Source organism: Marmota flaviventris, chromosome 6 (assembly GCF_047511675.1).
Source record: "Marmota flaviventris isolate mMarFla1 chromosome 6, mMarFla1.hap1, whole genome shotgun sequence".
NCBI lineage: Eukaryota > Metazoa > Chordata > Mammalia > Rodentia > Sciuridae > Marmota > Marmota flaviventris.
In genome coordinates, this window is record NC_092503.1 from 30173755 (window position 1) to 30188428 (window position 14674).

Consider the following 14674-nt stretch of genomic DNA (forward strand, 5'->3'; position numbering starts at 1 on the left):
GTGCTCTTGAGTTGAATAAGCTTCGAAACTTCGAGATGAGGTATGGCAAATCTCCTGCAATTCTAGGAGTACAATAGACACTTCCTGAAAAGACTGGTATGAAGAAGCCACATTCTCTCAGGGCTTTCTGGTCATCAGAAGAACTAATGTGCCCTATCCAGGTATCCTGGGAGTGTGGCAATTTCACTTTGCCATGTGGGGGTAGTGCTGTGTGAAAATCAAAATTCTGTCTGGTGCTAAGACAATGTCCTTCATATTTTTACCTACTGTATTTAAATAGATGAGAGGAATAATACGGCAGCATAGTAATTTGTCTTTGAACTTTTACTTGATAAACTGGTGCAGTTCCCGATTTTCATAGAGTTACAAATAACGAGCTGCAAAAGGACACAAAGAGAGCAGCCTGGATAGAAAGCAGGAGAATAAGAGAAGAGGGTGGAGAGGCCAGCAGGGAGGTGACTAGAGAACATCATTATTAGGTGGGTGAGAAATATGAATTGTGCTGTTTGATCTTCAAGGAACCCAAGGCGCAAAGATGAGCCAGAGATGTAAATAGTTAAGAACGCAAATTTCCCACCTAAAGGCTGCAGTGACAGGCAGGCAGGCAGGCAGGCCGGCCGGGGAGTAGGTGTAGAAGGCACATGTTCTAAAGGATTAGCTGAGTGTGGGGATTATTCCGGAAGCCATGTGAGGTGGTTCTGGGCCTCCAGAACTTTCTTTTGCATTTATTTTTTCCCCCTAATATCACAGAATCATGTGATATATGAGCTGCAGAACTTTTAGCTCATTCTTTACTTGAAAAAGTAGATATTCTAAATGGTCAAGTATGCCCAAGATTTTATTTTTATGGCTTGGAGATGTAGTAGGTAGGCCTTAGGAAAGAGAGCAATCTCTGTAAATTTACCTTTGCTTTGTGGAATGCACAGTTCATTTTAATAAAATATAGACTGTTGCCCTCCTTGTGTGCTGTATGCCACCCAACCTGGCATCCTTGTTAAACCCAGGACTTGGCAGCATTGGCCACAAAAGGCAGGCGCTGCAGAGATCTGAAAGATTAAAAATAACAGAGACAGGATCAGTGGGAGCTTGCTCCTCTTCTCTTTCCTGGAAGATAAGCGGATGACCTAGAAAAGCATCTTAGGCTCAACTGGTCCTCTTTGACCTTATTTGAGACTCCACCCTCTCAATAAGCCCATATTTACCTTCTATTGTTTCCCACCTACCCTGAACAATTAAAAACTTCTTAGGGTTAGCTTTTGGCTTTTTTACCCAGAACCGCTGGTTTTACTTCAAACACTTGGTAAATAAGTATTTATTTGGTTATCATGGCATTTAGTTCTTTGATGGAGCCCATTCAAGGGTGGAGACAGTGGCTAAGGGGGGAGTTAAAGAACAAAAAGTACATAATCTTTTAGGTCCTTTTCCATGGAATTCCTACCTTTGGCCTAGTAGATTAAGTGGCCTTTAATCACAGCACACTCATGAATTATTTTGACTTATTGGAAACCTTTCTATTGTATGAGGTGTTCTGTTTGTAGTTGCGATGTGTGTACAGTGAGGGTGGCCAATAGAGATGCATATTTTTTATGTGAGATTCCAACTCGAAAGAGATTAAGTTCTTTATTTCCGTTATTTTTCACAATTTATGTGAGGGAAGTAATAGTGTCCTCACTATACAGAGGGTAAAGTTAAAATACATGGAGCACGTTGCCTAATTCTTGCAAGAAGGAGGCCTCAGTTACAGCTAAGTAAAGTAGATAGTAAGAATCCCTTCCATAAGCATGACACACTCCCAAGTTTCCTGCAATTGACATATAAAGGTATGGAGCTTATATTCAGGGTTGAAACCAAAAGTTAGCTCACTGAGCTGATGTCTTTTAAAATGGCGCCAATCGGTCAGCTAGCCATGCCTGCCTCTGGGTTTTCTATTGATGGTTACTATTACGTATATCTTTTGTTCCTACAATTTGTAGGCAGGGTTTATAGGAAACAGTTCTTAAGAGTGCCCTGAACTTCTGTTACTTCATCCTAGATTGATTATAGGGTCAGAAACAAGAGAGACTTTGAGGAGATGCTTACACTGAGCAAATTAAAGCTTTCAAATTTGACAAAAGATGTCCGCCAGAAATCCAGATGCCTTATTTACTACTGGCACTTTGTAAATAAACTAGGAGTGAAAGAGAGTCCTTTATAGCCCATTGCCAGTTCTGACTTTGATATGTGTGTCTCAAGAATGGTGCAGCCTGTAAAGAAATTCCAAGTCCTGTGCTGCCTGGCCTCTGACCCTTGATTGCAGGGCTTGTAGGGAAGTGGATGTACCTTGGACCTGGGAAAGGGACAGAAGGCAGAGCAGGCCAGAGAGAATGGGGAGGCTACTAACACCAGGACTCTCTGACCTGCCCCTTGACATGGTGCTTGACATTTTTTATCATGACAAATTAATTTCTCTAAGTTGACAAATTGCCTTTTAAAAGCCGTATCTATAGTACAGAAGGCTTTCAGTAAGGCCACAGTCCTTTTGAGTCTAGAAAATCACAGGCTGGGTGCAGTGACTCATTCCTCTACTCCCAAGCTACTTGGGAAACTGAGGCAGGAGGATTCTGAATTTGAAGCCAGCCTCAGCTACTTAGTGAGACCCAGTCTCAAAAAATTAAAAAGGGTTTGGGGTGTAGCTCAGTGGTAGAGCACCCATGAATTCAATTCCCAGTTCCAGGAGAAAAAAAAAAAAAAAAAAGAAGGAAAGAAAGAAAGAAAAGAAAATTCACAGAGAGCATTGAATTTTGACTTAAAGATTTTTCCAAGTTTCTCTTCTGTCCAGACCATTGTATTATTTTTCATAATTCTGTAGAATGTTCCCAGACATCATTTTCCAGGTAAATCCTAACAACCAAATACAAAGCTGTGAAATATGTATAATTCCTTCCCCTTCATATTGTATTCTAGTTGATGGGCTTTTAATTTTTTTTTTTTGTCTTTCATCAGATTGGATTGTGCTAAATCAGACATTGGCAACATTCCAAAGATGGAAAGAAAGTCATAGACCCACTGCTTCTGTCTATCATTCTTCCTTGTCAAGAGCTCAGCAACTTATCTGAGACTCTCAGCAGCTTTGTAAAAATAATAAAAGGACTGGGGTTGTAGCTCAGTGATAGAGTGTACCTGGGTTCAATCCCCAGTATCAAAAACAAACAAACAAACAAACAAAAAATCCCAGGGCTAGGGATGTAGCTCAGTGGCAGAGTTCTGGGTTCAATCCCCCGTGCCAAAAGAAAAAAGAAAAAGTCTTCTCTTGGTTATCTTACTATATTGCATTCTTCTTCATGTATGCCAATTTTGACAGTCATGAATAGGGAAGGTAATAATCTCTATAGAACCTGTGTTCTGTAAATAGACATTTAAATAACCACCATTGCTGGTTACTTGTCCGTAATAGCTGTCATGAATAAACCTATTTGTCATCATCATTTTCTATTCAGTGAATACTATTTAAAAACACATGCATTTAGTGACAGCCTCAACAAAACCTGATCCATTCACTTGTTCTCTAGAGTAATAATTATGTTTTCTGGTATTTCTCTGTAGTTTCTTTGAGGATGCTCTAGGGAAAGGTTTCTATATGCATCACCCAATGAAGAAAAAAATATGGGAGCCTAAACTGTGCATAGGATTGTTCTAGAATTTGTGGCACTTTGAGCAATACAAATTAATGGTATTACCTTATTATCAATGAACAATCAAGACTAACAGAGCACTTAAGAAATAGTGCAAGGGAGGGTATAGCTGAATCCTTTTTTTTTTTTTTATTGGTTGTTCAAAACATTACAAAGCTCATGACATATCATCTTTCATACATTTGATTCAAGTGAGTTATAATAATATATTTCAGAGTATTTCCTCTAATGTGTTGTAATAGTAATTGGTGAGCCTTTCAATTAAATGGGAAAAAAAGATATTTTAGTAAAGGTTTTATAGTCTATTCTTAAGGAGAAATAATGGAGAGAAGCAATGAAACAATCTTCTGAAGTATTAAAGTACACATGCCCTGAAAAATGTTTTGTTTCAGTGCAAAGTTTATATCTTGGTGCATCATTTCCTTTAGAGTTTTGATTGCAGGTTTCCCCCGCACTGAGGCATAAATGTGATACGATTGGCTTGGGGGCACTGGGGGGGGGGGGTAATTAGCAGGTCTCCTATCAAGACATCTGTATTTTCTGTGACTACACAAGACGTTGTGGAGAAACTTTCTGGGACTGATTAAACATCCGGAGACAAATGGGGGGATTCGTGGAATCTGAAGTGGTTCTCCCAGAGAACACGATCGCCCTCTAGGTTGCATTAATCAGCAGCGTAAGGCGACTCCGGCAACTTCACTACCAGGGAGGAACAGGGAAGGGGCCGGATCCCTCCCGGTAGGAGGACTATCTGGACCAAAGAAAGAGGCTGGCGACAGGAAGGAAGAACAGATCAAGCGCCAGAATAGCGGCCACAGGGCAACCTAAAGCCTGTGCAGTGTTAACGGGCGCGTCACACACAGTTCTCCCGCTTCCCCTCCCCACCACCGCCGTGTGTCACCTTCCTGTTCGGAAGTCTTAGTAGGTTGCTGGGACAGAACAGGGGGCGCCTGCTCCACCCATCAGGTATCCGGTTGGAAGAAAAGCCAGTCTCAACAACTTGATTCTCTCTGCTAAATGATAAGTTTAGCAGACCATCGGTCTGGTCTCCAAGAGCTGAACATTAGGGTAGGGGGAGGAAGGAGCACATCAGACTGTTCCTTTTCTGTTCCAACCACAAATATATGGTTGTGCCTCTTCTCTATCCACTTAGAGTCCTCTAACTTGAATTCCACATCCATCCTGGAATGCATGCAACAGAGCTTCTTTGAGAAAATGAATCCTGTTCATGTGTTTTGAATTTTTCTGGACTGATTTGTGATGATAATCAGTTAAGTTACATTTCTTGTGTGTATTGCTGGAGGTGTAATAAACCTAGGACGCTGATGACTGTAATCTTCTGGATGGTGTTGCAAGGAGGGGGAGTGGGAATAAATGGCCCAGTGTTGAACTTTGCAGCTTGTTCCCTTCCTGTATGTAAATTCCCTTTATATAAAGTGGGGTTCATAACAACAAGGACAGCTGCCTGTGTCTGATGCTCCCTTGTCATCTCAGAGCTTCCAGTCTTATCACAGGCACATAGCTGGGAGGCTACTCCAGCCATAACTGACTTCTCTAGCCTCCAGAAAAGAATCCAGAGCCTTCATATTTTGTGCAACTCGAAGAATGAAAGAGGAGGTTATTAAGTCCCCTTGGAAAGGTTTGTTCTTTGAGAACTATAATGGGGTGGGTAAAACAGATGCTTTAAGGATTTGGGGTTACTTGGCATAGGGAAAGTACATGAGGCAGTGTGTGGGGGGGAGGGTCTCTGATGGAAGTTTTCTTAAAGTTTTAAATAAGCAAATAACTTTGTGAAGGTTAGTGTTTCTGGGTGATCTCAGGAATCTCTGCTCAAGAGGATTAGGAACAATGTGGGTCTGAGCAGGGCTGGGATGAGCCCTGGGGGGTGAGACGTGCAACAGGGGGGTGCTGCCAATAACAAAGTTATATGCTCTTAAGAATCCATGCATGGGGAAATAGTCTTGGATCAGTTAACCTGATTTGCAATTGAATTCACCTTGCTTTGGGTTGGAGGATCAATTTCAGACAATACTAAATGCTTTTATTTAAAGTGGGTGCAGAGCAAAATTTGCCAACCACAGTCTCTGGGAGAGGGAATGCTATACTCTTCCCAGTTTCTGACTGCCCCAACTGATCAACCCAAAAGCTGTTGAGACTAAAGATCATATTAGGGCAAATAAGGAGGCTGTGCCTGCAAAACAAACCCCTTTCCAAGACCAAGGGAAAAGCGCTTCGCATGCTATTCCTGGTTTGACAGCTGGTAATTTGGAGTGTGTCAGCTCTAAAGTAGCAGAGTCCTTGGCAGCAAGGGGTCACCGCAGGGCAGCCACAGCAGACAGCACCAGCAAGCGCCAGGTACCGGTGCTGCGAATATTGGTAATATGTAGCCGTCTTCCCTGCCCCTGGTCCAGTCGCGGTGCTTAGTTTCCCGGCCAGCGCTGGCGCGCGTCCCCGCACCAGCAGTCAGACTTCAGCTCCCTATTGCGGGGTTACTGTAAGGCACCGGCCTCGCTGCCCTGCCGTGCCAGAGCCGCCGCCTCCCACCTTCCCTCCCTTCTCTGTTTCGGGAGCGGAGTGTCTTGGCTTATCTTTCAGGAGTTAGTGATCTTCGTTTATATGGGAACTTGTGAGAAAAAGCGAGGTGGCAAATGACTCGGGTTAGCACAGAGATAAACCAAAAGAGGGGTAGGGAATGTGAGGACAAAGGGGGTTTAAAGCAATACAATGTGACCTTCAGGTGGGAGAGCGGGAGAGGAGCAGGCCTCATGAGAGGAACAGGAATCTAAGATGCCAGGGTCACCCCAGGTCGGTTCCAAGCGAAGTCACTGCTCCCCTCTTACCACCTTCTCACGTGTTCTTGGCATGGCGGGGATTAAAAATGTAAGGGAAAAAAACGTGCGGAACGGACAGAATGTTCTCAGATTACTTTAGGAAAAAAAAAAGTGAAATGCAGTTTGTACTTTTCCCCCCTTTAGTGCAGAGACTTATTTTATTTCCGCCCCCTCCCCTACACATTCCTAATCCCCCCCCCCTTCCCTCTTTCTTTCCTTCCTTCCTCCTCTTCCAAGTTCTGGGATTTTTCAGCCTTGCTTGGTTTTGGCCAAAAGCACAAAAAAGGCGTTTTCGGAAGCGACTCGGCCGTGCACAAGGGCCATTTGTTTGTTTTGGGACTTGGGGCAGGAAATCTTGCCCGGCCTGAGTCACGGCGGCTCCTTCAAGGAAACGTCAGTATTCGCCGGTCCCTCTTGCTAGCTGCGCCCCGCAGTCCGCTGCCCATGGGGGAGATGCAGGGCGCGCTGGCTAGGGCCCGGCTCGAGTCGCTGCTCCGGCCCCGTCACAAAAAGAGGGCCGAGGCGCAGAAAAGGAGCGAGTCCTTCCTGCTGAGCGGACTGGGTAAGCGCCGCCGCCCGTCCCGCTGGGGACTCGGCTTCTTGGCCAGAGTTGCTCGGCTACTGCCCGGTTCGCGGGGCTTCAAAGAGGGGCTGGGGATGCAGGTCCTGGTCAAGGGGCGGTGGGAGCCGGGGGGACCGCGCCAGGCGCCCGGGACCCACTCTGCCGGCGCAGATTCGGGGCGCTAAGCCGCATGCACTCGAGAAGTAACTCTGGGCGGGTCGCGCCGCGGAGCCAGGGCTGGGGGGGCCCCCGGTGAGGATGTTAGGGCCGAGAGGGTGAAGCAGCGAGGAGGCTGCGATCGGGTCCAAAGCCACGCCGGTTACCACGCCGCTCTCCTGATTTTTCTTGACTCACCCAATAAATGGGAAAAATGGAAAATTACCCCGGGCTCCCCAGCCCTCCCCGCCCCCTCTGCCGACGCTGTCCTCTCCGGACGGGAAGGCTGATAACCGCCCCGCGCCCGGCCCTCCCCACACGGTCCCCGAGCTCCTCGCCCCCTCCCGGAGCTCGGCTGCTAGTAGGGGACCCTACCGCCGGCCACCAGTTGCAACGCCGCGGGCTAACCGCGGGGCGGCGGGGGCGGGGCCGGGGCGGGGCCTCCCAGCGCTTCCTCATTGTGGCCCAGGCCCCGCCCCCGGAGGCGCAGTACTTATAAAGGCGCCCGAGCCGCCCGAGCGCAGTGTTGGCCAAGCCGGTCTCCCGTCAGCCTAGGTTCTCTGTGCTCTGTCGGTGGCGATGACGGTGAAAACCGAGGCTGCTAGAGGCACCCTCACTTACTCCAGAATGAGGGGAATGGTAGCGATTCTCATCGGTGAGTGTAGGAGGAAGGCTGGGCTTCTACCCTGGGATTCGCTAAGTGGAAACGTTTTGAAGGTCCGGGATCGGAATGGCTTGTGTGGCGTCCGACGTTAGGAAACGGTCTAAAGGTTTCTTTCTCCTCTTTAATCCACAGCTTTCATGAAACAGAGGAGGATGGGCCTGAACGACTTTATTCAGAAGATTGCCAATAACTCCTATGCGTGCAAACAGTAAGTTTCGTGGGGGGGGGGGGGGGGAATTGGAGGCGATAAAAGACTTATATCAAAGACTTCACTCAGGGAAGTCTCCTTACGTTCTCGTTTATTGGAAACGTTGTAAACATTAAAATTATCTGAAAACTGAGCTTGTCCTGGCGAGGTAAAATAAATTTTTCCAAAAGTCTTATTTAATTCACAACCTATCGCCACTGACAAGCCTGATTTCTGTATTTAACTAGGTTATCATTTTCTTGAGCTATTTTCTTTAATTTGGATGTTTTCAACTTCAATTACTGAATTGTCCGGGAACATTTGAATCAGAAGTTCACTGTTTATCTCGGTGTGCCCTCTAGTGGCGAGTTAGGAGTTTCTAAATTGTTCCTTTACTCTCTGCAGCCCTGAAGTTCAGTCCATTTTGAAAATCTCCCAACCTCAGGAGCCCGAGCTTATGAATGCCAACCCTTCTCCTCCAGTAAGTACTCTTTATTTGTAATGCATCTGTGGAGGAAATTTGTAAATTAATATTTCTGCATTTAAGATAGCACTTATAGAAATTGGCTCCAAGGCAAGAATGCCTCATTAATTCATAAGTATTTAAGTATTAAGTCAGTGAAGCATTTTTAAAGGCTTATTCTATTAAAATTTTTATCTATTAGTGGCAGCATGATTGTATTAGTGGCAGCATGACTATAATTTTCGTACTCATTTTAAATGATGTGTGGGTGAAGTCATTTTTGAATGTGTTTGTCAGTGTTTTAGTAACTTCTCTTGGTCATTTGTAGTTGTAAATCTTTTTCATTGCCTGTACTTTATTTTAGACATCTTCCTTTGAATTAATGATATTAAGAGAGAATGTTTTATTTTCTAGCCAAGTCCTTCTCAGCAAATCAACCTTGGTCCATCATCCAATCCTCATGCTAAACCATCTGACTTTCACTTCTTGAAAGTAATTGGGAAGGGCAGTTTTGGAAAGGTAATTTCACATCCAAAGACTTTCTACAATATACTCTTCCATGTGATCATTTTACTTTCTCTGTGAATGAGGATTTTAAAAAATTATTTTTTCTATTGAAATTTTAGGTTCTTCTAGCAAGACACAAGGCAGAAGAAGCATTTTATGCAGTCAAAGTTTTGCAGAAAAAAGCAATCCTGAAAAAGAAGGAGGTATGAGATATACTGGTGGGTTGGGGCTATAGTTGGACACTTATTCAGTAATAAGTGTCTTGAAATTTTGGTGCCAAGTTGAAAATTGTCACTGAATCTTAATCATCCTTTTCATAGGAGAAGCATATTATGTCGGAGCGGAATGTTCTACTGAAGAATGTGAAACACCCTTTCCTGGTGGGCCTTCACTTCTCTTTCCAGACTGCCGACAAACTGTACTTTGTCCTAGACTACATTAATGGAGGAGAGGTGAGCTGGGGGAGTAGAAGTTAGTTCTTGGGGTCTCAAGGGGTTTGCTTAGTTTAAGTTCCAGAAAAAAATTTTTTAAAATACTTAGGGGAGAAAAGTTACCAGAATTAGCATTTCCTTTAACCTACCAGGTTTTAAATCATTAATAGATTATTTAGAGCCACTTCCTGCAATTGTTCTCCTTAGCTCTCTATGTCAGGACTAAGTAAATGCTTTGGAAGCCCAGACTTATTTTGTTCCTGTGTCTCCTGCAGCTGTTCTACCATCTCCAGAGGGAGCGCTGCTTCCTAGAACCACGGGCTCGCTTCTATGCTGCTGAAATAGCCAGTGCCTTGGGTTACCTGCACTCTCTGAACATCGTTTATAGGTGAGACAATGAATCCCATAAAGCCACTTTCCAGGGTAGAAAAGAGACATATTTTAGACTAACTTGTGTTTATATGCAACTTGATCACCTAAAACCCTGTTCCTCAGCATGTGAGTAGTCTTGACTCCTGCCACTAGGGAACCAGCCAACTAAGATTGCATCTGATCCAGAATAGATTAGCATAACAAGGATTTCCTTTTTTTATTTACTATACTACCATGATGAATTAAAAAATGCTTGTAATATCTGTAGCAACTATCTTTACAGAAGATTTCTTATGAAGTAAAATTAACCTTTGCAACCACTTTTTTTTTTTTAACAGAGACTTAAAACCAGAGAATATTTTGCTAGATTCACAGGGACACATTGTCCTTACTGACTTTGGACTCTGCAAGGAAAACATTGAACACAATGGCACGACATCCACCTTCTGTGGCACACCTGAGGTAGGAGCTCTTGATTTGGTCCCTGGTCTTCCCCCTCCTTCCAGGAGAGAGATATGAAATAATTCTTTCAACACCCAGAGAATAAACCCTAGAGATTTCTCAATACAATTCAGTGCAAGTAAAATACACTTACTCTTTGTTGCAACATGAGAAATTACAGGACTTTGTTACTTTAATTGAAACTAGCAAATTGTAAGATCCATACCATAAAAGGTGTCTGAAGACCCAAATAAGATACCTGTGGGTGTCCAGTTCCTTCCTAAATATCTGTACACCTTGCAGGCCAGTCAGCCTCAAAGAATACTGAGATTTTATTCAGAAGTAATCTAAAGAAATATATTCTCCAAGTTGCACCCTTGGAGAGTTGCACTCTTAAGTGTTGCACACTTTTCAAAGTCCATTCCTGGTTTTGCAATTGCATGGTTTCAAAGCAGTTTCTAAATTCTTGTTTTCCTGATTTGCCTTGCAGTATCTTGCACCCGAAGTACTTCATAAGCAGCCTTATGACAGGACGGTGGATTGGTGGTGCCTGGGGGCTGTTTTATACGAGATGCTGTATGGCCTGGTGAGTAGCACCTAGGGAACCATAGGACACTACCCATTTCCATGACACTCTTGCCAAAATCTAGGCCTAGCTTCTGTGACTTGAGTTTGAGAGTAAGCTTATCTCAAACTGATAAGAGGCATATTGGTCATTTTATAAGAATATCTGAAGTCCAGCTTAATATATTGCAGTTACCTTTTTCTTTGTTGGTAATATGCTATACCAAACTTCCAATTCAATAGAAAATAATCCCCCCCCCCCTTTTACAGCCTCCTTTTTACAGCCGAAACACAGCCGAGATGTACGATAACATTCTGAACAAGCCCCTCCAGTTGAAACCAAATATCACAAATTCTGCAAGACATCTCCTGGAGGGCCTCCTGCAGAAGGACAGGACAAAGAGGCTCGGTGCCAAGGACGACTTTGTGAGTCATGTTTTCCTGTTCTCCTGGGCCCTCTGAGAGGTACACTAGACCTCACTGCCTTTATTGAATTCTGCCTGGCTAAATTAATCTGGTTTCTTCTCAACAGATGGAGATTAAGAATCACGTCTTCTTCTCTCTGATTAACTGGGATGATCTCATTAATAAGAAGATAACACCCCCTTTTAACCCAAATGTGGTGAGTATCTCCCTGTCTAAGTTACTGAGACCTAAAGGCCATTTTTTAAAAGTCAGATTTGTTGGGTGTGGTGGGGGAGGACTTGAAGAAATAAATTATGGGGAGGGCACCTGTCACCTCAGTTACTCAGGAGGTTGAGGCAGGAAGAACCCTAGCCCAGGAGTTAGATTCTAGCCTGGGTAACACAGCAAGATCCCATTTACAAAACAAGGAGAAAATTGGCAGATGTTTTATCCATAGACCCATTATTTTCCCAGAGAAAAAGTAGAGTTTTTATTTCAACAAATCTTTTTTTTTTTTCAAACATATTTATCAAAGCACCAAGAGACAAAAAGTAAACATTAGTCTCATGGTTTAAACTATTTATGGCCTTTGGGGTTTTGTGCTTGAAGTGGAGGATTACGGGAATTTTTGTATGCATCCTAAAGACTTGAGCTTCCAGCATTTGAAGCCCAAAGGTTTCCCTGTCAAGTAACCATGTGCATTCTGAGACTGTATTTTTTTTCTTCCTGTAATAGAGTGGGCCCAGCGACCTGCGGCATTTCGATCCTGAGTTTACCGAAGAGCCTGTCCCCAACTCCATCGGCAGGTCCCCTGACAGCATCCTCATCACAGCCAGTGTGAAGGAAGCTGCTGAGGCATTCCTGGGCTTTTCATATGCACCTCCCATGGACTCTTTCCTCTGAACAGTCTTAGGGGTGGTTTTGAAGGATTTCATGTGTGTTTTAAATGTTTTAGTTAGCCTTTGGGCAGAGCTGCCAGCTGACAGGACATCTTAAAAGAGAATTTGCACATCTCTGGAAGCTTGGCAATCCTGTTGCACACTGTTTCCTGGAAGCTTTTCAAAGAGCACACCCTCCTCTCAGTGAGCTCGTGAGGTTTTCATTTTTATCCTTCCTTCCAACGTGGTGCTATCTCTGAAATGAGCATTAGCGTCCCGCCCTAGACAGATGCAACGATCTCCTTAGGAGGAAGATGCTGATCTAAGAAGGATCTTCTGTGGGTCTGTCTGGGCTGTGATAAGGAATATTCTGAAATGTGCCTTTTCTGCTGAGATCGTGTTAGCTCCAAAGCTTTTCCTATCGCAGAGTGTTTCAGTTCTTTATTTTTCCTTGTGGATATACTATGTGAACAATGGTATGAGTGTGGTATGCCTGATCACAGATGGATTTTGTTATAAGCATCAATGTGACACTTGCAGGACACTACAATGTGGGACATTGTTTGTTTCTTCCATATTTGGAAGATAAATTTTATGTGTAGACTGTTTTTTTTGTAAGATATTGTTAATAACTAAAATTTATTGAAATGGTCTTGCAATGACTTGCATCCAGATGCTTAAAAGAAAGCATTGCTGCTACAAATATTTCTATTTTTAGAAAGGGTTTTTATGGACCAATGCCCCAGTTGTTGAAGCCGTTTGGTGTTTTCATTGTTTAAAATGTCACCTGTAAAATGGGCATTATTTATGTGTTGTTTTTTTTTTTTTGGCATTCCTGATAATTGTATGTATTGTATAAAGAAAGTCTGTACATTGGGTTATAACACTAGTATATTTAAACTTACAGGCTTATTTGTAATGTAAACCACCATTTTAATGTACTGTAATTAACATGGTTATAATATGTACAATCCCTCCTTCCTACCACACAACTTTTTTGTGTGTGCAATGAACCAATTTTGGTTTGCAATAAAACCTTGAAAAATATTTACAAAAATTGTGGTTTGTGTTACTTTACATAATTTCATGAAGAAGCAATAATGGATCCATTTAAGATTTAAAACCATGAAAATGCTGCTGTGATATCCAACTTACTAGTTTATACTTCCAATAGCAGCAGTGCCTTCTGCCTCCAGGGAAGTATCAACAGGTGTCTATTGTCACCGTAGGCTGCAAGCCTATGTATGCATGAGGCCTTGGGTTCACCATCTTCAGCAGTAGAAAAAAATAAAGAGAACATTTTTTTTTTGGTGGGGGGTGGTGTGTGTGTATGCATGGTACTAGAGATGGAACCCAGTGTACCATACCACTGAACTCAGTGTACTAAACCACTAAGCCACCTTCTGAGTCACTGGGATTACAGGTGTGTGCCACCACACCTGGCTATTCCATATCTTTAGAAACATTTTATGGTGTCAGTCATGAATCCAAACAAATCCTTTTCAACTTACCCATCTTACAAGACAGCTGTGAAGTAATGTTCCCTATATTTATTGCCTGCTTTTTCAAGTGGACTGTTTGTCCTGACATTTAACCTAAGTAACAGGTAATTCTTTTAACAAATATTTAAGTCTCCTGGGGGCCAGGCTCTATTCTGAGTGCTAGGGATTTGCAGTTTCAAATTGTACAGATCACTGTCCTTTTAGAGCCTGCTGGAAATGACAAAAGAAGTATTGAAATGTAAATCAAAATAATAGTTTGCAAATTTAGGAGAAAGTTCTAATGAGGGTTAGGATATTAGTTTGCTGAAGGGGCAGTAATGGATTCATTTAGAATTAAAACAATGAAAACACTAAGGCAAGGTAAGGTATTGGTTTCTAAAAGTACTCAGGGCAGTCTCCTAAGAGGGACCCTGCAGGAACACTATAATGACAGGAGCCCAGGAAATCCAGCACTGCAGGGCTCAGCATCATCTAGGCGTGGTCTGCAGAGCCTTCTCCTGGAACTCATGCTGCTAGAATTTGTACTGTGGGAGAAAGGAAGGTGGCATGATATTAGGAGATCATCTCAAGTTCAAACTGTTTGAACTTTCTCATTTTTCTAGGCCTTTCACACAAGTATCTGGCAAATAGAGTCCCCAAAGAGTGAATCTTACCAGTACAATCTAGCCTACTGCATACCCTCTAACCAGACCTCCCTGAGGGAAAGCTGTGGCCTTTTTTCTTCTTAATCCTCTTGAAATCCACCTCCCTTTACTTTACTTCCTCCTCTCCACACCCAAGGCTTCTAAGCATGGAACAGATGTTTGGAGATCTCTTAGTCCTTTTCTTAGTCCAGCAAAGGAGTGGGATCAAATTGAGTCAACAACTTCCTTCACAAGGTAGACCAAAAATCAGACTCTGCAGCTGAGATACTGCTCTATGGACATTAGCTAGATATTAAAGTCCCTATCAAACCAAATGCAAAATAGATCCCAAACCATGCATTTTCCTAGTAAAGATTAGTGCCTGCTGGGGAGATGTTTCACATATTTCCCTTTCAT

The 14674-nt window shown here is 43.2% G+C and overlaps 1 protein-coding gene across 3 annotated transcripts; it reads left to right on the forward strand.

Moving 5' to 3' along the window:
• Positions 1-5147: 5147 nt before the first annotated feature.
• Sgk1 (serum/glucocorticoid regulated kinase 1) lies at positions 5148-13179 on the forward strand. 3 transcript variants are annotated; one of them, XM_027938454.3, is made up of 12 exons: positions 5148-5310; positions 8017-8092; positions 8477-8552; positions 8949-9053; positions 9161-9244; positions 9362-9493; positions 9748-9860; positions 10183-10306; positions 10776-10871; positions 11120-11275; positions 11382-11471; positions 11990-13179. In XM_027938454.3, the coding sequence occupies exons 1-12, from the start codon at positions 5277-5279 to the stop codon at positions 12155-12157; spliced, it is 1254 nt and encodes a 417-aa protein (XP_027794255.1). In that variant the 5' UTR covers positions 5148-5276; the 3' UTR covers positions 12158-13179. The 3 variants fall into 3 exon arrangements, with proteins under 3 accessions (XP_027794255.1, XP_027794252.1, XP_027794254.1); XM_027938451.3 differs by lacking the exon at positions 5148-5310 and adding an exon at positions 6894-7064; XM_027938453.3 differs by lacking the exon at positions 5148-5310 and adding an exon at positions 7731-7875.
• The last annotated feature ends 1495 nt before the right edge of the window (positions 13180-14674 follow it).

Excerpts from the sequence above, each read along its gene's own strand:
- Sgk1 (XM_027938451.3), top strand. The coding sequence starts at position 6,947 with ATGGGGGAGATGCAGGGCGCGCTGGCTAGGGCCCGGCTCGAGTCGCTG. Across the intron at positions 7,065-8,016 it reads CTTCCTGCTGAGCGGACTGG|CTTTCATGAAACAGAGGAGG; the intron begins GTAAGCGCCGCC and ends TTTAATCCACAG. Across the intron at positions 8,553-8,948 it reads ATGCCAACCCTTCTCCTCCA|CCAAGTCCTTCTCAGCAAAT; the intron begins GTAAGTACTCTT and ends TTTATTTTCTAG.